Source organism: Plectropomus leopardus, chromosome 10 (assembly GCF_008729295.1).
Source record: "Plectropomus leopardus isolate mb chromosome 10, YSFRI_Pleo_2.0, whole genome shotgun sequence".
NCBI classification, from domain to species: Eukaryota; Metazoa; Chordata; class Actinopteri; order Perciformes; family Serranidae; genus Plectropomus; species Plectropomus leopardus.
This window is the reverse complement of record NC_056472.1, coordinates 8,907,678-8,933,055: the sequence shown is the minus strand read 5'-3', so window position 1 is coordinate 8,933,055 and position 25,378 is coordinate 8,907,678. Positions and strand designations below refer to the sequence as shown.

The window sequence follows — 25,378 nt, the reverse complement described above, 5'->3', positions numbered from 1 at the left end:
TGTACAATCAGACAAAGGCACAGTCACATTGTTCATATCAATGTACTTACTCCTGGGGATGGAATGGTCCTGTGAAAACACAAATAACAAACAGTAAGTGTTAAGTTTGAAAATATAAACTAATGCAAATGCTTTAAAGAATGCAAAGATGTTGGTGATGTTTATTACTGATTAGTAACGTGAAACTTCTTTAATCAGTGTTTCTAGCGGTTTAAAACACCTAGTCCGTTTGTTTTGGAGAGGAAGAGATCTCTGCGGATAATTCAACTCCTAAATTAAAACCTCTTGAACATCTAGATCGTGCATCCAGAGAAAAACAGGTGACCAAACACTGGCGTCAGAAATATAGTGATTTGTATGGTGAAACTGTTTTCTTCAGTGTTTTTACCAGTTTGAATTGTCAGGTCTGTTGTTTTGGAAAGGAGGAGACCTCTGTGGATAATTCAGCTTATGATAAAAATCTCCTAAACGTCTGGGTCAGAAAAAAATGTTAGCACACAAAAGCATGCCGTGTGCAGGCCGCCTGTCTGTGAGATGCCAAACAGCTTTGGAGATACACAAGTGCTTGAATTTGTGCTTTTTTGCCATATATTGTAAGTTTTTATATTTAATGCTCTGTATGTAGGCAGTATTTTCACATGTGCTGTGCCGGTGTGTGTCCGTTGTCCTCACCTCTGTTCTGCATGGTTCTTCTAGAGTAACGTCGACTGGGCCTCCTCTCAAACGACGCTGACCTTCTTGCTTTGTTGGCCTTGGTTGTCTGATACTCTGTCTTTCCACTGGTCACACACACACACACACACACACACACACACACAAATATTTTACACTTGCAAGTATTTCTGTGTGTTCCCAGACTATCAACATTACTGGTAACCATCATCAATGCAAGCCAAACCAATCTACACAAGATACATTTTCCTTATGTTTAAAACAAATTATCCAACAAACAAAGGACACAGCGGTGACCCCTGCTGAACTCTGGACCCATTCAAGCGATAACCTTCCAATAACAACAAACCCTGTAACCTCTGTGTAAAACCAACATTACTGCCAGTGCTTATCCAACTGGGTAATGTTTAAACACACACAGAAGGGAACTAGCTGGCTACTGCGCTATGTTGACACTGAGTGCCTGCCTTATACCACTGCAAGTATCAATGTGTACACACTTGTTTTGTCTGTATGTACAGGTTATGACACTGTGCATCAAACTGGGATTATTATCTCTGTCGGTATGTTCAAACACACAGTACAGAAACAAATACATGCTCTGTACATTTGTGGCACTTTTCTCCATGTCTCCTTGCTAAGATAGCCCAGCTGCATTTCTCTTCTAGCTTTAAGTCACCAGTGTTCAGGATGCACAGTCCACAACACACTGTGCTCACACTGACCACGCCAGATGTTTTGATACAGATCACGACTTGCTAATGTCAAAGAGAACCAGCCCACACACTAAAAATTGCTTGTGTAACTTATCTGTGCAAAGTTGTTCTTTAGTTTATTAAGTGATTTGCGACATCAGTTGGCTTCATCAGTGATGATTTGGGCTTGTTATATTAAAGGGGCTGAATACTTTAAGAATAATTTATTTTTATTTCAATTTAGATGTTGAGAAAACATTTGTTTTCACTCTGAGATACTTTTTTTGTCAGTTGAAAGGCAGAAAAAAATAATTTGTTGCAATTTGATGCAGTTTAATAATAAAACATGATAAAAATCTAGTCTGGAGTGAATATTAAAGGCACTGCAAACACTGGAAGTGCTGTTGCGCAAGGCTGAATATTATTACGTGAAAGTCGCTGCCAAAAAAAAGTCTGTGTTGTTAGTGTTGCCATGGGCTTTGCAGGCAGAATTTATTTAGTGAAGCTAAAATTGCCAGAGATTTTAAAGTCTTGTGTATTTGATACAAATTCTGCAACCCTTGTGTACAGCCAAGAAAAAAAAGTCCCTCATTCAAAAGTGTCCAATACATCTGGTCTGCCATTACATCTGTCCATTACCTGTATCTGAAGCGTGATCCCATGCGTATGAATCCAGAGCGTGCAGAGTTCTTATGTACGGGTCCTCTCAGCCTAAAGAAAGCATGGTGCTCCACAGCACACTTCCAGAGGTGCTTACAGGCCTTGGGGTGGTCCATCCTAAACACAAAGGTGTGCTCCTGTTCTTTGCCCTGCAGAGGTGGTTGAGAGGAGATGATGAGTTGTCTGTATGATATGTGTGACGGGACAGAGTTCTGTTGTAACGGGTGTGTGTGTGGACAGAGCGTGATGTGGCAGGATAGTCTGACGCTAGCATCTAGTGACGACACGGTGTCACAGAGAAACTGCATTCTTTTAGACATTCCAGCAATGGGATATAATTGTTTCACTTTCTTAAGCCACTGTTATAGAAAGCAGACATGATTTACTCTCAAAACGTGTGCAACAATTATCAGTGCAAGGACCCCTGACAGGCGTTCTCTCTTTTGTCTTTTTATCTGCTGCTCTCACCGTCTGTTTGTGACTAAATAGCATCTCGATAGAGAATTGAGAGGCATTTAAAGTAGCTTCCTGTGTTAAAAAAAAGTTTAGCATACAGTATATAACCATTTAAGAAAGAGTTGGAAAGGAAAAATGTGCATGTGTGTGTCTATGTGTGTGTAGGAGAATGGTGCATACCAGAAATACCAGAGGGGGCAGGCTTCTTTATTAACCTCACTCTCAGACCTCCAGGATGGACATAAACAGACTCTCCTTCTCTCTCATATACACTTGCCGCTGGGCAGTATAATACTAAGCCTTGTTTCATTTTGATTTGGAACAAGCCTCTTTCAGGGCTCAGGTGCTGCTTCAAACTAAAAGTTTAAAGAGGAAGATTCCTTGTTTGACCATTTCTTTAAGTGATTTTTCTTTAAATGGCTTGCATGGTTATTTTGTCTTTGTCCTGTCGGGACATGGGTCCTCTTATTATCAGTTTATAATATATAGTATTGTAGGGATCTTAAAGTGCACTGTGGATTTTTGTTTAACTGTTTCCTGTTTTTGTAAGAGGAGATAAGCGATCAGCTCATTTTACAAATATTTTAAGTATCAACATTTTAAGTATCAAATATTTTGCACTTCACAGAGGACAGCAGCTGAAAGCAGCCTGTATTCACTGTGGTGCTGCATTTTTATTCTTGCTGCAAATGTTTGTTGATTGTGAATGACAGATATGAACAGCTTGCTACACAATCAACAAAAGCTGTGTATTTAGACAAGAATTGTCATATTTTCACAAAGGTCTGCAGTGTGATTGGAAGCTACTAAGCACACAGATGGACACAAGGGAGGGTGACAATGCAATTGGAGTGATTTGAGGAGTTTCTGTGCACATTTTAATACTCTTTTTTTTGCCATGAAGCTGTGTCACTATTGGAATCTATTGTTACCGAACTGTCTCCCCCCTCCTCTGCAAAGCTACAAACCACAGATGATTAAGATTTTCTTTCAAAATCATTCACAAAAGCACACCTGCATAAAGTGCTTATGATTCCATTCCATAAATAAAAGCAATTAACTGCTAATACACACAGACATACACATTTGTATGCCCCTTCTTTGAATGGGTGCAGTTATGGACAAGTACAGTACATTCATTATAATCACCGTATGTAGCATTGAGCATTGAGAACAGGTCATTAATATACTGTTATCAAGAGGGCTTACTATGGGTGATTGAATATATGTTTTGCATTTTTAACATTCCACTGCATGGTGAAAATCTGAGTTTATGAGCTCATGCTCACCTGGTCATCATCCTCCACTACCACAAGCGTCAGTTTACTCTTCTTGAAATCCAGACGAGTGATCTTGGGCCTGTAATAGTTTAAAAACACACATGTGCAACACAAACAAACACACACACACAGGAAGGAATCATGAGAACTTAAAGGTGTTTCTATAAAGCATTTAACTACATATTTCAGTAAATTAGGATGTAAGCAAACATACCAGAAGAAGAGCCCTATCTTAGTTTCTCCCTCAAACACCAGAACTCCAGTAGGTGTCAAACCCAGACTGTACTCGTTACCATCTCGTGCCTACAGGGCAGATATGAACAGAGAAAAGAAAGAAGAGGCACCGAAAGAAACAACATTATGACCTTTTCAGATAAATGTTCCCACACATTCCATCCATTTCCCATCTTTCATAAAGGACACTTCAAATTCAGGGTATACAGTGAGAAAGAGTGTGCTTCCATTACCTTCACCATATGCATGTCCACCCCGTACATTTCTAGCCACTTGGCTTTATTCAGGTAGTTTATTTCCGCTTGTGCTGGCATCTGACCTCTGAAGGAGAGGAAGAGAAACAAAACAGAAAGAAATGTTTGCACAATCAAAAACATAGCTGCAGCTCAAAGTGAAAAAAGAAAAATGATTTTCACAGTGTTGCTGGTTGCGACCCAAGCCCACACAGCATACAGACCACAGAATGATCCATTTTTTATAAAATATCTGCTATCAGAGGCCAGTGTATAACTGGATTCCTTCTTGCTGATTTTTAGTTTAACTGACTAGCCTTACATACAGTAGTAGATTTATTGTGAAACGCTTACCTGCACTCCTTCCATGCGTTGTATATTGCTAGCTCAACGTCCTCTGTCTGGTTGGGGACAAATCGAAATTCTGACACCAGGTCCAGATTATGTTCTAATGGGTCACAATCACCGAGCTCAGCTGAAAACACACAGACACACACACTTAGGGGCTGAAGTTGTAGACTGCATGAAGCTGTAGAGGAATAAACTGGTATTTCAGTGTGAAATTCAACTTAAAACATTCTTAAATAATACTTTTTCCTAAATTTCCTAAATTTCAAGCTTGAGAAGAGGAGCCCAGGAAGAGTTCCTGAAACTGTGGGAGTAGGTACAACAAACAAACTAATAAACAAACCATCCCTCCTCATCACCACACACAGGATTTTGTTTATAGCATCAGGTCAGGAACTGATGGGTATCTGATCTCTGTCTAGTCAAGAGGTCACATTGATTTTATCAGGAAAAAAAAGGAGACAAAAAGACTGAGGAAGGGAAAAAAAAGATCTTTGCTAGATAAGAATGAGAATAGTGTTAAAAACAAGACAGTCAGGGAAAAGAAAAATCATCTCTGGCACTGTGTAGAGAAATAAAACGAAGACTGAAAACCCTTAGTTGTGATTACATTTTACAGTGTTTTGGTACATAGAAGAAATCAGGGCCGCGCTGTTCAGATAGTCCAGCTGTGAGCATAGCCTCAGGATATGGAAGAGAGAAAAGATAATTTTATCCTATCCCAGCAATTGTCAGTGGACCAAAACATAATTTCGAATAAAGAAAAATGAAGGGAGGAAGCTCAACCAAAAGAGAGAAAAAAGACAGAAAGAGTGCTGGATTAGGGGGCCTCCAAAGAGGATGGAGCACTAATGAGCTGGCATTTACCCCACAGTGACTGTGTGTGTGTGTGTGTGTGTGTGTGTGTGTGTGTGTGTGTGAGAGAGAGAGAGAGAGAGAGAGTGTGTGTGTGTGTGTGTGTGTGTATGTGCTCAAGAGTTTGGGCACGCAATCCCATTCCATAAACATCTAGTGATTCAAACTTTGTTCCTCTGAAGCAGCATTCTCTGTATGCAGTTAAATGCTGCATTTCTAACTATTAGAAACCGTAAACATGTAGTTTAGAAGACATTTCAAGGATTACTATTTAACATTTGAGAGAAGACAAAACCCAAGCACTGCTTCACTAGCTCATTTTGAAATGGACCGTATGTAGCTATGGAAACACCAACTGCCCTGAAATTAACACCAAGTAGTCCTACTCTCAACTTTCTAATTGTAAGTTTGATAAGCAAATATTCCTTAAAAACAAGAGATAATATTCCTGCTGTTACATAGACATTTGACTAACAAAGTGATTGAACTGACAGAGTGAACAGTAGCCAGGTGAAAAACTTTAATGTCTTTTTTGTTGGTGTTGAGAGTCTAAAGTTAGACTGTTGTTACAGTCTCCACTTAGATGTTATTAACATGTTATTTTTGTCGCTATATATTACAGCATTTTCCACAAAATTTATTTGAAGGGGTCAACCATGATTTACACCTATACTGCCACATATTTACTATAAATTTCTGGAGCTGGACCAACCATTAGGAGCGCTATTTGAATATACATACAGTTTGATTATATATTACACCACATTCTGGGAGTACAGAGCATACTCTGGGCACAGATGGAGCAGCAGTGAAAGTGAAACTTAACCGTTAATTGTGTTGGGTCTCAAAGTTTGCATACACTCTCATCTACAACAGCTGCTGCTCTCATCCATCTATCTTATCAGCTCTGACAGGACTGACAAATAAATCATCCACTCCACAACTCAAACTCTTCATACTGCTGCTGAGGAAAACAAGACTTCATGAAAAGTTCGGGGTCACATAATGGTAAAAAAGGGACACATACACACACAAAAGAAAGAAAAATGGGAAAGTTTCACATAGATTCAAACACTTATGTTTACAATATTATCAGTTTATTTATTTTAGTTAAAGGTTGATGTGGCAATTGGTAGAAAGAGAAATTCAAATATATCTTTCTAAAAAACATCTTTCAGCTTCTATTGTTGGAATCTTTATCCCACATAACCTCAGCTGATGCCTTTGAATGCAGAGAAGCATTGGCTCAATTCTGACATTCTTCCAAAAGTCTCAGTTTTACCTTGTTGAGGCACAGCTCAATTGCGATGTGGGGACATTACTTTGTTGGTTCAGCAGTCACAAAGAACAGAAACAGAAAGTAGGTCTTATGATGGGGACTTAGTCACTGCAAGTCAGAAATTACCAGTCGTCTTGGTATGCGAGTGTACCATGCTGCAATCTGGAGCTGACAAATGCTCGTCTGACTCACTCCACGCTAACTGGTACAAACACATGCTATATTTCTGTTACACAGGCCTTTTGGGGCTCGACTCTGTAAAGGCGTTTGCACTGCAACAAACAAAATAATGGCAGCTATTACAGAAGTGATCCCAATTACCAAACACAGAGTTGGAGAGAATCCTAGATACCTGCTGTGCTTACCCTGTAGCGAGAAGGCAGCCAACTCCACCGCTGTCTCAAATGGACATTCTAGCCTGAAAATACAGAGTAACATTAATGAGGCTAAAACAGTGCCAGAGGTTAACAAAACTCCTCTATGATCTTCACTGTTGTTATCTGGTCTCTACCACTTCCAAATATTATTCAGCCAAACAATGCAAAAGAAATGTTCCTTTGTAGTAAAAACTTATTTTCCCAGTCCACTGACTGACTACTGTTAATAATTCTGCTCTGTTCCCCATCATGTAATCCCATAAGCCTCTTATTCTGACATGGTCGTGACGACAAACACAACTACTAATGTCTCAGGGTATAATAACTGGAGAAGAAAGGCAACACAGTATATTGTCTTGGTCAAGTGATTTAATAGTTAGTTGTCTTAAATAATGGGTTCAATGACAGGACGACTTAATTAATAACAAATACAGTCCTCAACAATATCAACCATAAAGGAGCCAGTAAAAGTTGACTTGGACCAACAGTGAGCAGGCAATTGCTTTTCACCTGTGATCAAGACTGAATAATCAGACTGGATAACCAATCCCAATGTGTTGAACAAACATGGAAGCATGTACCCAGAACTAGCGTCGAATACTGAAGGTTGTTATGTTGTGTCACTGAAAGAAGAAGCTACTGGTTCTCTCGGATAAAAGAGGGGAATCCTCAGGGATTGTCTAGTATCTTAAATCAAGCTTCTTTGTTTTGAGATGGTGTTTTATTGGCAGCAACATAACTGTTGACTGTTTAAAATGTGTTACTGACAAGCCACCACCAATTCTGTTTAATGCTAAGGCAAAAGTTAACCCTTCAGTCAGGGAGGGTTAGGGTTAGCTGGCTTAACAACTGACATTAGCAGTGCATTTTTCCATGGTGAACGTTTGAATAATCGCTTGTTCAACAAACTGAGGTGAAGAACAAGACGTATGTTTATGTTTGTAAGTTAGCGAGATAAAAAGGTGACTTGAACAGTAAAACCTAATGTGGGTTATTATGTAAAGTTTGTGGCTTTTGCGTTGTGTTTGAGGCTGCTTATAGATAGAAATGAACGCTTCCTGACAAAGTGCAAGATTTACGCATGGTCCTGGTGAGAAAGCTTAGGCCTAGATAGTGAGACCAGCCTAATCATTAGGCCAGACTTTCAACACCAAGTTATGACTGATTTAGCTTAAGACCTGGTGTAAACCCTGTTGGTGCAGCCAGCCAAAGGATATTACTTACTTGCCACTGAGGATATCTTGCTTTAACTGTAACACAAATAGGTATCTGGAAAAAAAACAAAACAGTACGGTTAAATATGGTTATGTAGACAAACAGCATACTCTGACTTTCTTCAAGGTATAGGAGATTAACAGATTCACAAAAACACAAAAACAACCTCAAAAGACCTATTTCACTGGGCTTTTAACATCAAGAGAAAGCGAGTTCAAGAGAAAGCAAGCCAAAAAACTCAAAGGTTTGTAGCGTAACTCACCTGGTAAGCTCCTCGTGCAGATTGTTCGGTTCTGAGGAGTAAAACTTGACTCTCATGTGAAGGCAGTATGGTGGGCCGACTAAAAGATAGATATAATGACAGCTGAGTAAAGGCTATCAGGCTTTACAACCACATATTCTTTATGTACTTCATTTTTAGTAATTTTAAGTCTTTTAGAGATCAGATGCACCTCATTCAATTACACAAAAACATACAATGTTCTGTAAATCACAGAAAAGTAAATTACACTTCTGTCAAACACTAAAAAAGTATTAACAGATGGATAGCTACATACATAGATACAGATATATAGCAAGTAATTATGCATGTCTGAAGAAGGGAATAGAAAAAAGTAAATGGAGGTCTTCTGTATACTTACTTTTCACTTGCTTTTTGATACTTTTAGTAACATCGAGCCAGTGCTAAAAAAAAAAAACAACAACAAAATAACATGAAAGTGACAACCAATAAAAAACACAGCAGCTTCAACAGTGTAGAGTTGTATATAGCATTTTTCTCCACAACAATTATAACCGTCTTAATTTCATTTAGAAACATAAAATATTTATGTGTGCAACTGAATGACTGAACAAAAACTGTAGAAACAAAGTGGGCAGTTAATGAAAAGTTGAATTCTGGGAGGTCCATTGTCAAAATGCACACAGACAAAAACACAAATACTAAAGTCAGTGTTCTGTGCTTTAATTCTTCTTGGAAGTTTAAGCTCTATGAGGCATGAAAAATGCAAAGAAGAGGCGGTGGTGGTGGTGTTTGTGTGTGCATATGCAAGTTAGAGAGAGACACAGAGGAAAGATAACAGAGGAACTTGCAGCACTCTCTAGTCTCCTCTCCCCCACATTCCTCATCACAGCCCTCCCTCTCTCTACACAGCTCCCCCTCCCAGCCCTTTCACTCTGTACCTCCAACCCTCTCCTCCGTGTCCCTCCTGTCTGTTACATCCTCCCACCAGCTTTCTCTCCTTCCATGGCCTTCACTGAGTATCAGGGTGAAGGAACAGGGTCAGTGGCAGACCAATGACTTAAAACAGTTTGTCTCCGAGCACAGCCTGACTCCCAGAGTCCCATAACCAATCCCTTTAGCCCACTCACTGGCAGCAAAAGTCCCTGCCTAAAGCCTTCCTTCAAATGGGTGAATAGTGATTTGGACTGAAATCTGAAGCCTGGCTGTGAACAGCAGCCGAGATGGTAAAATGTAAAATAACTGTATTGAACACATGGATAAAACTTGATAAGCTATGTACAGTAGATATTTGCTGGTACAGTTACTGGTATAAACCATTACAGGAACATTATCTATTTCCATTTCTGGTAATATAGTTTTTCAAATGTTTAAACAGTTAGTTTATCTGTTCATTAGTTGTGGGAAAAAAATTGGAATTACTGCCTCAGGGTAGCGTGTCTCCACACACCAGTCAAGTTGCACTTGCCGTTTACTGTTCATGAAAACATGGAAGCTTCTGACACCCCCAGCAGCACCGAAGATCTACACAATCAACACAGTTTCAGGGTGGGCAACCAAAATTCACCTCACAAATTCAGTATCCAATCAAATTCTGATCTTTTCTTTCTTGTGTCTAAGTGGTAGTTTGTGCCAAATTTGAAGAAATTTCCTCAGTGACCTTGACGCTTGACCAACAAAATCTAATCAGTTCATTATTGTTAAGCGAACATTTGTACCAAATTTGAAGAAATTCCCAAACTGTGTTCCTGAGATATCACATTCACGAGAATGAGATGGAAAGCCTGAAAATATAATGCCTCCAGCCACGGTTATCACTGGCATGGAAACAAAACAAAATAACATACAAAACCAACCCTGAGACCCAACAAATTAAGCAACCCACAGCACTGCAATAAATCAAAACATTTAAATTAGCAAACTCTTCAAAATAAGATCACTGTGTAAAGCGTGTCTTCATTCTTACCGGCACTTGTGCCGAGTCCATGAAGCGCAGCCCGAAGTAGTCTTTCTCTACAATGTCCAGATGGTACATGATCTGGTCAAACAGCTCCTCACCTTTGGCTTTTTTCTGATCAATGAAACACACAAGCAAACAGAAGACTTACTGAGTGACACATTACCTCCTGTAAGGTTATGGAGAAAAACACAAGTTGAATTTACAGTCTGAATACTGATACTGGTGATGATGGTCATGCACAACATAAATACTATGTAGAGAGTCCTGAAAGAAGGAATTAGCATCCAAAATCTGCAATATGCCTGCGTGTGTTGGGGTCTTCACTCTTATCATAAATGAGGTCTTCTGACTGCTTTTTTGCTCATAAACGGACTAAAACCAATTCATTTTCAATCAACCAACGAAACAATTTATCAACTCTCTACAACAACTCTAAAATAGCGTTTTAGGAGAAATCAGAAAATGTTTTGTTTTTGAAAGAATACATCTGATTTGTCTGAAGAAGTTCACAAGATAGTTGTTGGCCTCTGGCTAAAAGGTTGAGCTTATTTTTATCCACCTCTCCAAAATATTGTTGAGAGCACAGCTTGGTTTAAGTGTACACGCTCTTATCCATGTTTCATGGATTGAATAGAGAGGTGAGAAAATATGAACATAAAGTACTCAACGTTTAGATAGGTGTTTCCCTTCCTGACAAGGCTGTACCAGTTACTGCCTGTGTTTTGCCTGGGAGATCTCTCCCTCACATGTGCACTCAGTTACTCTCTCTAACACACACACACACACACACACACACACACACACACACACACACAGACAGACACACACACACACACACACAGACAGACACACACACACACACACTTTCAAACCCCACCATGAGGCACAGCAACAGGGTTGCCATAGTAACGGGGGCTGAAGTGCCCCAGACGCCGAGGAGCTGAGGGAAGTGGGGTGGCTGGATACATCATGTGATCATCTGGCTCTGTGCGTCCTTCACTATGTTAGGAAAATATGCCATCCCAGATCAGTCTGCAGCTGCATTTTTTTTTTTTGCTTTTCTCTCCATCTTTTTTCTTAAATTATTTCTTCAGCCAAATTTGTTTATGTGTGCATAGATATTGTCTGTAACATTTTCACGAGAACCAAAACATTCAGAATTTACTGCCTCTTTGAGTCATTATATAAAGCACTAACAGAGTCCCCACGTGAGATTCAGCGAAATGACTTTTGGCATTCATGTGACTGGCCTGTTAGTTAAGTCCAAAAGGTATCCCCTCAGTAAATTACTGGGATGTATAAGGATGTTGTTTTCTTGTTTTTTGTTTCTTTTTATTTTGTTGTTTTATGTTTGTATTCAGCTTGTTGTCTTGTCTTTCATTTTTAAGCTAAAGTAAAAAAAAAAAAAACACACACGTGCAAAATGTTACCCAGAGAAGTCAGGGATGTAAAAATAATAATAATAATAATAATAATAATAATGAGAAAAGAAAAGGGGCATCAATGCTCTAAAAGTTTCCCTGTGTGTCTTACACACACTCTCCTCGCTCTCTCACACAAACAAACACACACACACACACACACACACACACTCACCCCAAGAGAGCTCCTGGGCAGCTCAGGGGGGCTGGCCCCATGCTAGCTGGCATAGTTGACGAGGCATACCGCACCCCTACAGTACCCAGGGAGAGAGTACAAAGGACTCATTGTGTATGTGTGTGTGCATGTGTGCTTCACCCAAGGCCTTGTTATACCGCCTGCAGTATTGTTCGGCTGTTTGCAGTCTTTCTGCCTGCCCGTGAGCATACAGCTCTGTCTCTCAGACACTGTGTTTGAGTTACAACTGCAGTATTTGGCTGATGCTCAGATCTACAGCAATTAACAAGTCCATGAACACAATCTACCTGGAAATGCATCCATTTTCAAAGGCCATGACAAAATATCTTTAGGGTAGGTGAAAGATCATTAAAAATCATTATTTTTATGCACTTAGCTGTTCATTTAGAGTATGGCTGTCCAAATTGGGACTGACTACTCCTTCACCTAGAATTTCTGGGGTCTTATTTACCCAACACACTGTAGAAGAAAAGTTAAAGCAGGCATCTGTCTGTCCTCAATGATGCATTTACTCACATGCCGAGTCACTGTGAAAATTCCGCTCATCCAGTACTAGAGAAAAGGTGACCGCACGTCCCAGCAAGTCATCGATGCTTGTTTTGAATTATTGCGATCCAGTTACAAGCTCTAAATGTTTGGTTCTTGATAATATTTTAATAAGTGCTGACGCTTTCATGGCTGCATTGCACACAATGTCACATTTACCAATAAAAAATGCTGTTGGTATTTTGTGAACGTTTGATAACTAATATAAAAGTCAGCAAGGTCAAAGAATTTATGAGGTATTTTAACATGGCTGCACATTTACACCAGTGAAAGTTACTCAACCAGAGCTCAGACCCATAACAATGTGTTGTATATTCAACCTATATTACCCATCAAAATGTCAAAAGTCACACACACCCCCCTCACCACTAAAGTGTGTAGATTCTAGAGGGTTTTTTTCCATAATGTGAGCCGTTTGTGTAATTGTGTGCTTAATTTGTGTATGAACCTCTCGAGTGGAGCACTAGAGTATAAACTGACAATCAAGTTGTATCGTATCATATAGTTTACAGGAAAAAAATAGAACCCAAATACAAAAGTATACTAAAATACTGCAGTTGGGAGTTGATTGAAGTTTACTTAACATATTAACCCATTACTGTCCTGAGTGGAATTTCAAAATGTCCTTCACAGCACGTAAAGAATTACCTGACCTGGAATTTTTCAAACTGGTCAAAGTATGAGGCTACAGCGCAAGTTTTTCTTAACTTTCTTCTTTCAGTCATTAGTCACAAGGGGTGTAAAAATGTTCCACATACAAATTGTCCAGACTCTTATAAAATAGATTAAAAAAAAAAAGAAATAATAATCCTCTGATTTGTCTTGCTCCAGTGTTGATATTGTGCACAGCATAGAGGCATTTTATATTAAATTCCTATGTGGGATTTAAGTGACAAAATATTATGTCATCTCCACCTTGTCAGTGTTGAGCTGTACTTTTATCAACAAAATGACTTGTAAAAATAAATAAAGCTTGCATATGCTTCTTGATTGGTCTACAACAAGAAAAATAAGGCCGGAGGGGTGACAGCGTGGGTGGTGTGTCGGGTGGGAAGATAAAGATAAAGAGTAAAGACAGGGAAGTAAATACATTTAAAGGAAGGAATGTGAATCATAAGGCTGTGTGGATTTATGTTTGGACATGGAGGCTACCAAACAAAAGTATCCCAGTTCCCTAGGAGGAGTCACGATGGGTGGCCTTACATACTAGTGACACAGCCAGTAAAGCATGTGAATGAGCCCTATTCAGTTTTAAATTGTGGCAATCTATTTACAACCACCTGAACATCTGAAAAGAAAAAAAAACTGCACTGTTAAGCAGGGGGTCTCACAAATTTATACCAGCTTGAGTTTAACTGACAACTCTTTAACTGACACCTGGCAGCCTCCAAAACCCTTTCATGGAGTTAAATGCTTAACAGTGTAACAGAAGTCTTCTTTTACACCATATTTACATACTTGAAGTAAAGAAAGACTGCCAGCAAAAGGCAGTTATGTGCTAACTTTTTCACAGTCTGTTTAACTAAATGATAAGCATGGCTGAAACACAGATAGTGGCAAGCTGCAATGTTTCCCTGTAAACCTGCACAGCTTCACTCTCTACTGTCAGAGGAGTTCAGTTTAGTTTCCCGTGTTACCCAGAGCATTTAGGAGCAGTTCAGACAGAGTAGCACAACAACAACAACAACAAAACTCAAAACTATCATGTCCCCCAAGTGCGGATATACACAAGTTACCTTGAATCAGTTCTATGAACTAATTAGGCACAATGCCATTGGATTGCATTTCCCAACTGGGTCCTGCTGCGAGTAACAAAGTGCATTTTGATTTAGATCTTCCAAAATAGAGCTGAAAAAAAGAAAACTCCAAAATTAGCAACTCCACATTACACCAGGGGAGGGTAGTAACACATTTCAAGTAACGCATATGAATAAAAAAGGTTTTTTAAATTTTTTTTTTAAAGGAGTACTTTGCATGTTCCTCCCTTAAAACTGTACTTGTAAGACAATACTTGACTTGGATTGAGTCCAGAGGGGGAGAGCATGCAAGGAGCACCTCTACTGCAGATGCTAAGTTGCAGCTGCCGCTAAGAAAAAGAACTGCCACTTGTCTTTTGACCATGACGTGATGATGACGGAGCAAAACACAGAAGCAACAGCAACTTACAGCAACAATCTCTGACTACATTTGGCCACACTTAAAACACCAAAATCTAAAAAAAAAAGACAACAGTTGCATGATGCGATGCGTGCTGTGCCTCCTGAAAAACACCAAGATCTACTCTTTGAAGAACTAGTCTCCAGGAGAGGTTGAAGTAAGTTTCACGTGCTGTTACTGTACGTGAAAACGTAGATAGCTGTCTGACGTTAGCATGTTCATTTTTCATGCGTGACGTTTGTCTTTAATGCTATGGTGAGGAAGAGATGGTTATTTTCACTTTTATGTGAGAGGTTAAACTTTTACTTGAGTATATTTTTTCAGTACTCTACTCATTACAGCATTATACACACATACACAAACTACAAAAAAATAGTGCCTTGAAGACAAAAAAAACCCCCAGACATCAACAATGTTTAGCACATGCACTTTCTCCTCTATTACCTGAGAAAAGCCAAAAATCTGAGCATTATGATTGAATGGTGAGGCAAATGTCATGCCTTAAACTGAGACCACTGGTTTCAGTTAGCACTACAGCATCTGTCAACACATGCAGGCTCCAGCATAATGAAGGGCAAGAATACTGACCTAACAGAGACGAGAAACTTTGAACTATATCTGTCTGAGTAACCTTTAGGGAGGAACGACCAGACTTAAGAAATACTTCACCCACAAAAAAGGTAAAAAAAAAAAAAGCATCTGTTAATCAATAAGTCATGCTGTTTTGCATTGAATTTGTGCAGAAAACTTTGTTTTTCTTCCATACCTCCATGAAAAACCACAAACATATTGATTTAGTGATTGACTGGGGACCACATTTAAGAACACCAAAACTGAATCTAACATCTGTTTGCAAACTCTTACACAATCCGGGCAGTATAATCCAAGTCTCATTTATCCAGTCATATGCTCAGTACTTTCCAACCCCTACCTTTTTTTTAAGAAAAAAAATGCATGTGTTTTTTTAGTTACCAAGCATACAAACTGCTAAGTTATGTAAGAGTTTGTAAACAGACATTGTAAACAGACATTTTGGTATAGCTTTACTGTTGCTGAATATGGTTCCCAATTAATCACAAAATCAGTATGTTTGCTTTTATTCCCATGAAGGCCTACGAGTAAAAGTTTCTTTCAAGAATTCAAGATAACAAGGCATGACTAACTGATTGATGAATGGTCATTTTGTGGGTAAAGTATTCTTTTAAAATATCCGAGTGGGACTGTCTACTTTTGAGATGTTAGAGAAAGACAGTCAACACCATTTTAATGAATAAAGACTGTTGCATAAAACATACTTAGTGGGTTTAATCTGTTTTGTCTGTGTTTATTTCAACAATATTCTCTATTTAATCTTCAACCAAAAAGTATCTTTTTTAAGTAACCTCTTTAACAGTTCTTCCCTGGTTGTGTTAAAATGCTGTCAGTGTTGTTGTCATGAGTACAATGGATATCTAGATGGCAAACAGAGCAATGCCCCTGACTGGGTCTTTGTTAATGTCCTATCACTTACAGATAGATGGATGATAAGACAGGGTTTACAGAGGCTACCTAAATCTGGGGGATGGGAGGCACCGAACAGATCATTTTGAAACCTAACACAAGGCCAGGGCTCTGCAGGAATGCATTCAGAAATCTACTTGAATTTTAAAACATCCTTCAGGCACACACTGCAAATGCCTGAGAGTTTCTAAGGCATGAAAGCACTAGAGCAAAGTCAGTTAAATCCATCAATACGATTGGAAATTAAAAAAAAAAAGACATCAGTGAAACAGCCTTGTAAAAAATGCAGTCAAAGCAAATAACATTCCACTAGAAGAAAGACTGAGTAAGTCGTAACTCTGCACACAATACTGAGCTGATAGGAAGGATTACATGTTAATGATTTAGCAGCTCTTACACTTGAAAAAAAAAAATGTATGACATCACTTCATTTATAATAGATCCATGCTTGAAAGACGTGCAGAAAAAAATGCGTTCTTGTCCAATAAGCTGGTATGGAATTCTCGAATGCTGGTAAACTGGTATCATTTATCACATCTTAGTATCACCGCTTGGTCTCAGGCATGAGTAATGACGTTTATGTAGAGAATGCTCTCGTTTAAATAAAAAAAAATCAAAGGAGAAATAAAAAGCTAAAAAGTGTTTTGTAGTAAACCCACAACATTTGGAGTTAAAACTAATAAAACAGATAGTAATAATGAGAAAAATTATTGTGTCTGACACATCTTCCTTATATTCATGCCAGACGGACAGATTTCAAGATAAGATTGAGTCATAGGGGACAGTTAGACACAAGATTGGCCTCACTGGAATGCAGCAGATTTGACACATGGAAACACAAAGTAGCAAAATCTGTGAGCCGAGCAAAAATAAAGATCACATGATGGGGAAAAAAAAATATCCAGATATTTAAGCCCAGTGGTTCTAAAAAAAAAACAAAAACTTTTTAACACAAAAGTAGACATGACACTTTTTCCAAGAAGCTTTGTGTTTGTCTAAAAATAAGTCAATACAGTGAAAATCACAACATGAGAAAGAAAAAAAGAAGAGAAGAACAGGGGAAGAAAGACAGTAGCACAAGAAAGGCATGGGAACAGTGAACCTCTGCTTTGTGTCCTCTTGGTGATGAGCCCTGAATGTCATGTGACGCTGTCATGTGATTAAGTGTGTTCTCTAGAGAGGATCATGGAATTACAGGTGATCAGCAACACTACCACACACCCACACACACACCCACTGTGGGTTCAACAGGAGTACTGCTCCACTGACACAGGCGCACAACGGTTACTAGTACGGCTCTTGCACTTCACGTGAATACATAAACTCAGTTGGTTATGGTTGATGCACATATGACACCAATTTCTTAGAACATTTAATCCATTTGCAGTGAGTTAATTGTCTTATTAACATCATCAACAGTATTTACACTTAATGGACAAGTACAAACACAGGGAGATCCATTAAAAGACACAGTCTATGGCTTTACATTTCTGTTCAAAAATGATGCATTTAGTATGTGTTTAATAAGTAAGGCTGGGTCTTGCTCAAAACTGTTGGTATAAGTACCAGTACGCATACCCTGAAAGTTACACTGATAGCAATGGAGTACTTCATTCGATATCCATAATGTTAATGGGATGGCGTGTGGTTCAACCATACTTTCAAACGTTTCGTTGGGAAATCAGCACACTGAAGAGCCAAATCTGTCAAAATACACCCCGCATGACTTCACCATGCTACAGACTGTACAGTATGGATTGTAGCTGCTGCAGCTGCGGGAATGTGAGCTCCACACTGGGGACAGTTGGGAGTTTGCTTGGCGGGACACACAGTGACAGCATTCAAGCATTTGCATCATATGGCTAACATTACCTTAGGGTTATTTAACACTATTTCACACTCCTCTTTGCAGCTGCGCACATGCAGGCAGCAGCACAGAGGGAGAGAATGAGCAAAAAGAGAGAGAGGAGACTTTTTGATGGTGACTTAGTATTGGGTTACTTCTGTTGATAATTTTAAGGTAATGTGTACCGATACTTAGCCCTAATACTAAGCCATCCTACCCAGTTAAAAAAAATAAACAAAGCAAAATAAATAAAGTGGGTGAGCATAAAAACCAAAGCAAATAAATAAAAAGAATTTAAAAAACGCAGCTTTTTTTCTAATGCCTGAAATTTTTCCTTCTGGAAGGCCACTGATGTGTCACCACTGGCCAAGGATTTACACTCACAGAATTTGGCTTTCCTACTTTTAAACTATTGCTGCATTCAAATGGAACCCGTGCGCTTGTGTTTACAACATGGGAAGTCGTGTGCATGAAGTCGCTAACTAGGAGTTCTCAGAAAATTTCCACTTAGGAGGCTGTGAATACCACATGAGGGGGCATTCAAATGGACTCTTCTTGTACACACGATAAACACCACATCATTAGAACGCAGCATCGTGTACTTGAAGATGTGAACTTGTAGCTCTCAAAAAATTACCACTTATGAACCACTTACTGAATACCACATGAGGGGGGGCATTCATACGATTTAGACTCTTCACATTAGATGGTAAACATGACCCCATTTGAACACAGTATATACGTATACTCAATCTTGTGCAGCCACTGTGAGTTCTTAAAGGTTCTGTGTATACTGCATAGTTGTATTTTGCAAAATATGTATTGTGACTTATGACTTTATGAATTCTTTTATGTGTTTAAATAAAGACACACACAAATGAGGACTTTTCAATGTGCTGTAACTCTCAAGAAAACTGTTAGTTCAAAAGTCCTTCCAAATGATGTGACTCCCTGCTGCTCATTACAATCAAGTGTAGAAGAATGCACAACCACAAAGTGACGGCTGGTGAGATCAACAAGCATCTAGATGGTGATCACTGTTAACCACTGTCACCACAGAGTCATCATGAACATGCACAACTTAAAAGGCTCGAACTCTAGAAACAATCCTTACCGGCAGGTCAACGCTGACATCTGTCCCGTCCAGTAAGGATACACGGCAGGTGATGATAGACTTTGCATCCCCTGCAGCAGGGATGTGTGTCGTGGCGCGCTGGGCCTCCCGTAATCGAGTTTTCTCTGCATGTTTCCGGATGGAGCGTCGCCCCAGCGTCCTGCGCAGGAAACTCAGCATGATGGGGGAGAGGGAAGGTTACAGTACCACACCTGAAAGAGAAATGAGTGGATGTTGGCACATATATAAGAAGTTAATCTTGTATTCATGAACTATGCCTTTGGAATTGTAACACACGAACGTTTGTAATATAAAACAGTGTCTATGTATGAAATACATAAGTAGGGTGCAAAATTAACACCACCCACAAGCCAAATGCAGCTACAGTATACAGTATGACACATTTGCCTCAATTACCAGCCTAAAACAATAAAAATAAAACAGTGGTAATCTATTAAGTGGCTGGTAAAATTTGAACACCCATCAGCCATATGGTCGGTTGACAAAAGTTAATTTTGCACCCAGCATATTACAACCCCCATTTCCAAAAAAAGTAGGTTGTTGAGTAAAACCTAAATAAAACAGAATGTGAAGATTTGCAAATCCTTTTTGACCTACATTCAACTGAATACAGTACAAAGACAATATATTTTATGTTCAAAATTATTATTATTATTATTGTAGTTATTATTATTATAGTTATTTTGTTTTTTGTGGTGGTGGTGGGTGGGGGTAGTAAATATACATTTCATCTGAACGTGATACCTGCAACACATTCCAAAAAAGTTGGGAAAGGGACAGTTTACCACTATGTGGCATCCCCCTTTATTTTAAAAACACTCAGTAGATGTTTGAAAATACTAATTGTTTAAGTTTTCAAAGTAATTTTTTCCTAATTCTTGCTTGATATATGACTTCAGTTGCTCAACTGTCCAAGGTCTCCTTTTTCATATTGTGCGCTTCATAATGCGCCACAAATTCCAAGTGGGAGACAGGTCTGGACTACAGGCAGGACGGCCTAGTGCCCACACTCTTTTACTACCAAGCTGTTGTAACACGTGCAGGTTGTCGCTTGGCATTGTCTTGCTGGAATAAGCAGGAGCATCCCTGAAAAAGACATCATCTGGATGGCAGCATATATTACTCCAAAACCTGTGTGTACCCTTCAGCCTTCATGGTACTTTACAGATGTACAAGTTACCTATGCCACTGATATGAACACAGATACTGGCTGACAAACTTTGGCTGAAACATTAAAGTAAATCAGTTTGAACATAAAATATTTCATCTATGCACTGTGTTCTTTAATGCCAATTTTCTATTAACTAAATTGTTTCTAAAAACTGAAATTGAAGGACAATTTAATTATGCCCAAATGTGTATTGTAACATAAAACATTACTTTTTTGTCCTGTAAAATAAAAGTTATATTATTTACATCAAATGTCAGAAAAACAACACTTTTAAGGAAGACAATGACCATATTATATTATCATAAAGGTATCTATTAGGTTTACTAACAGAAGTGGGAAATATATTTCATTTCTGGCCTGTTTTCTGGACAATTTTGTGTTTCTCAATCTGCATGTGACATTCCATCGCTTGGATTCCCATCATGACAAGTTTAAGAAAAGGATTTTTCATGCTTAAGGATTTTTAAGACTTAAAATAATAGTAATTTAGGTAAATTTAATACCAATTAAGGCTTTATTTTTAGATTAATCAATTCAGTTCCTTTTAAGACTTTTTAAGGGTCTGCTGGAACCCTGCTCAGAGCATAAAAACATGAGATGTAATTGTGTTACATTGCTTTTGTGCATGTCAGCTGGCAGGTAACTAGTTATCCACCATTAATACATACCTGAAACAAACAGGTGCACTTTTTTGTTAGCATTACCATATTGTTTACAACATAATCTTATATTCTGTGTCCTGACGAGGCAACAAGCTAACGTTACTATTATTTGGTCTTAACTTTTGGTCTTATTAGCTACATGGTTATTCTGTAAACTGTCAGGTGACAGACCTGAAGCTAAATGTTGGCTAACCAAGATAACGCTAGCTTTCATAGGCTAACAGGTCAAAAATCGGAAGTAAATATTACATTAACAGATATCACTTTATCTACAGCAACTCGGCTGGGAGAGGAGGAGTTGATTAACCACCTCACAGTTACTTTGGTTATCAATAAACTAAAAGGTAAACTGTTGGATGCGACGTGAGCTACTTTAACGGCTGTCAGTGTCATAACGTTACTTTAACGCAGCTAATGTTAACCGAATATCAAACTTACAATATTAAAACCTTCTGTAGTTAGTTACAATTACTATTAAGCAAGCTTTACTCGACAAATACGAAAGCAAATGGTATTTTTAAGACAGACTTAACAGACTAAAAATGAAATTTAAAAAAAGTTAGCTAATAATAGTCGACTGAAAAGATGTGTAAACTGGCTCGCTATTTGTGTTTTCAGGTCAGCCAGAAAAAGAAACCCTGAGATAGGCTGTCTCTCCGTGCTGCCAAAACCCCTCACAGCACTCGAAACGTAAAGACCGGCTAGAAAACTTCAAGTGCGTCTGTTAAAATAATATCAATAAAGCAAACAAATAAACAATTTAACCATCAGCTTCACAATTTTACCCACTTGAGGCCTGAGGCACCTGGAGTAAGAAAAAAGCAACAGGTGTGCGCTTGTTTAAAAGCACGAGCTAACCGTTAGCAACGCAATACACAAGACTCCGACCACACAAACGTGTTCCGTACTACAAAACAAACGCCGCCTTTTGCTCAAAAAGCTGCATCCGACATACACTTGCTCCGCAACCACTTGTGGATCGGTGGAGGGCTGGATAAAAGCATACTCACAGAAACCTCCTCGGGTGAATTCACAGTGAAAGGACGTCCTCTTGCATCGTAGACGACTAAACAACAACCTCGCACATTTCCATGGTTTGTATCTTGTTTCTCTTTCTTCTTTTCTTCCCAGTCTGTTACCTCTGCGGGATGATTTTCTCTCCCAGGTCCCAACAAAAAGTAGGAGGCAAAGCTCTCCTCAGGATGTGACGTCACGATAAATCCCTAACAAAAACGTAATTAGCATTTTTAAAGAGACACGCCTCTTTGTTTGAGCTTGTTACTTTTTTCATATCGTTTTCTTACCTTATTAAAACCACACCTAATTATATACTATTTCAGTTATGCTGTCATTTATTAATACAGGGCCAGAGAAAACAAGGCTGCTAATCAATTATACATACAGTCACGCTGCACACACTCACATATTAAAATAAGAATAAAGCCATAAAATAGTCGCCATGCCATTCATAACTTACAGCAGTAATACTCAACTTACGGCACGCGGACCAAATCTGGCCTCTAAAAAAATAAAGTGATTCAGTTGGTTTTGTACTTTTAGTAAACATTAGGTGCCAGAGTGAATAAAACAGCATAAAAAATTGTGTTTATTAAAAAAGTTTCAGTGGAGGAAACACCACACCCCCCAAAAGAGATTATAGCTAGGCTCCTAATATCATAAAATCTTAGAAACGTCCTAAAATCCATGAAACGTTCTAAAATCCTACAGATGTCCTAAAATCCTAAAAATGTCCGAAATACTAGCAACTTTTTAAAGTCAGAGAAATGTCCTAATATCCTGGAAATATCTTAAAATCAGAGACATGACCTAACATGAAAAAAAAAATCTTGGAAATGTCCTCCAATCCAAGAAACATCATACAATCATAGAAACACCCTTAAGTCATAGAGATGTCCTAAATCTTAGAAACTCCCTAAAATTATACAAATGTCCTAAAATCCTACATTTCATAAATCCTAGAAATGGCCTCCAATCAGAGAAACATCCCATAATCCTAGAAACATCTGAAAATCCTACGAATGTCCTAAATGTCTTAAAATCCTATAAGCATGTATGGGGCTGCTGGGACTGGCCCCTGGCATCCTGTCATTTTACAAAAGTGGCCCCCAAGCAAAGCAAGTTGAGTTTCCCTGATGCACAGTATTAAGGCAATCGTTTGGAGGATTTGCCTTAATCATTTTCTGAATTAGAGCCATACTCTTGTCACCATTACACAGCAGCCCCCCCGTCTGGTTGTTTTGGGAATAATGGTTTTAAATGTGGCTATAGCGGCCTGTTTGACTTGTGGTTCATTTGGGGTTTTAAGGGCATTAAGCCTGTAAGGAAGTAAGGAAGAGCACAGTGTGAATTAAACTTTTCTGTTTGTTTGATAAATTAGTTTCCTGCCACTGACAGCAAGTATTTTAAATGTTTTTAGTGTCTTTTGGCCCTCATATCTGTACTAACTCTCATCTCATTGATTGCAAATATGACATATTTGTGACAAAAAACAAAACAAAACAAAAACCAAATAGGTTTCTTTATGGATGCTAAACTATGTAAACAAGCTATATTTCTATGTGTGTAGATTGTGAAGAGCTGCCTGCAACAATATGGCATGACTAATAAAATGTATGTGAATAGCATTCACACTGTGTAGACACAATATTGGGCCTTCTTCCAAATTATAGAATTATAGAATAGAATTTCACAATCACACATTCCAGGCCTCGCAAAGTCATGAAATTAGTCAAAATCATTTAACTTTTTTGAAAAATTCATGGAATTTAAATTCAATGTATAATACAAAATGTAATCTTCTGTGAAATAATCTTCTGTGGATAACCTCCCATGTAATTTAACCTATTTAACCTAAGCAGATTGGTTGGATTTCTTTCTTAAACATGGGAGAAGAGGAAATGCCCATTTGGCAAGAATGCCCCACAGATTGCAAATTAGTAACATATCACAAGAAAATTATCAAATTTTTTTTTTTTAAAAAAAAGAAGGGAAAGATATACATTTTATTTATAATTGTAATATTTTTACATTTAAAGTTGCCACAGAAAAAAAAATACAAAGTATATTTTTTTGTTTGTTTCCTTTTTGTTTATTTATGTATTTTTGTGTTATAAACACATTTTCCAGCTAGCTGAAAATTCTGTTTGAATAGAGTTGAATCTGGTATGTTTGAAAAACTCCAGGCAAATGGGGCAAGAAAAATAAAATTATCATGGGTGCTTAAAAAGTCTAAATTTAGTCTGTGAAAATGCAAATAGTGCCTGCATTTAACTCAGCCTCCTTGTGTTACTGTAGCCCTACAACACCTTTAAAAACAAGCACTACTGTACCTCAGAGAGTATGGCAACTGTCTTTTTGTGTGTGTTGCATTTACACAAGTGTGAAAACTGTGTGTGTTTGCTCCTTATCATTACAAAAAGCACAGTAGATGCATCCTTTTTTTTCTGCACTGGTGCTTTAATGCGCAGTAATAGCTCCCATTGTGGCCTCTGGCTCAATAATAACATTATAAAAGGAGATTCAAAGTACCTTTTTCTATCAAATCATCTGACATTATCATAAATCTGTAGGGAAGCGGTTTTGGTTCTCTAGAAAACCTCTCTGTCAGAGTTTTTTCCTCACAACTCAAAACCTATTTTCTTTTCCCTTACTATAAATTTTTTCTTTGCATTACAGAGATTTAGCACGTTGGCTTCCTCATGTGATCGATGGCTTCACTTTGTGTTTAAATCTCAAATTAAAAAAAACAAAAAAATAAGTGATTCTGGTCGAGGTCACTGGTGCCGTTTTTCTCTTCTGCTCACTCTAACATTTTACCCAGCCTCACTTTTACGGTGCAGAAAAGCAAGGTGATCGGACGCCACGTCTCCATGCTTTGACAGACAAGCTTTAATTGTTCACAATCAAGCTTATAGACATGTCCAAAGCACCGTAAAACCATCATACCAGAAAGAAACAAGCAACTGAGGACAAAGGTTTTTATGACACAGGTAGGAGTTAACCAAGGATATAATACGGTAAAACATTTCTCATTATTTTGTGATTCATTATATATACACTCGCTGTTATAGATTACGTCTCAAATAAAAACAAAAAACTTTGTTTTTGAAATAGCAGTCTTGAAATACACACCATTTGTGTCACATTTGAATCATCCAAAAGAAAAAGAAAAAAAGGGAACAAAGAAAAAAAAATCAAAAATAAAATCAAAACAAAATC

General features: G+C 38.3%; 1 protein-coding gene across 1 annotated transcript in view; it reads right to left on the bottom strand.

Annotated features, from left to right (window-relative positions):
- The window catches only part of epb41l5 (erythrocyte membrane protein band 4.1 like 5), a 43,930-nt gene extending 21,614 nt beyond the window's left edge, over nucleotides 1-22,316 (bottom strand). Inside the window, exons 1-14 of the mRNA XM_042494251.1 lie at nucleotides 22,150-22,316; nucleotides 19,286-19,497; nucleotides 10,512-10,616; nucleotides 8,946-8,988; nucleotides 8,567-8,645; nucleotides 8,314-8,358; nucleotides 7,078-7,130; nucleotides 4,585-4,705; nucleotides 4,231-4,318; nucleotides 3,978-4,066; nucleotides 3,773-3,842; nucleotides 2,007-2,176; nucleotides 673-779; nucleotides 51-69 (exon numbers count right to left, since the gene is read on the bottom strand). Of these exons, the coding sequence (XP_042350185.1) occupies nucleotides 51-69; nucleotides 673-779; nucleotides 2,007-2,176; nucleotides 3,773-3,842; nucleotides 3,978-4,066; nucleotides 4,231-4,318; nucleotides 4,585-4,705; nucleotides 7,078-7,130; nucleotides 8,314-8,358; nucleotides 8,567-8,645; nucleotides 8,946-8,988; nucleotides 10,512-10,616; nucleotides 19,286-19,465 (1,169 nt within the window). The 5' untranslated portion in view covers nucleotides 19,466-19,497; nucleotides 22,150-22,316. The remainder of the gene's footprint in view (nucleotides 1-50; nucleotides 70-672; nucleotides 780-2,006; nucleotides 2,177-3,772; nucleotides 3,843-3,977; nucleotides 4,067-4,230; nucleotides 4,319-4,584; nucleotides 4,706-7,077; nucleotides 7,131-8,313; nucleotides 8,359-8,566; nucleotides 8,646-8,945; nucleotides 8,989-10,511; nucleotides 10,617-19,285; nucleotides 19,498-22,149) is intronic.
- Nucleotides 22,317-25,378: the final 3,062 nt, after the last annotated feature.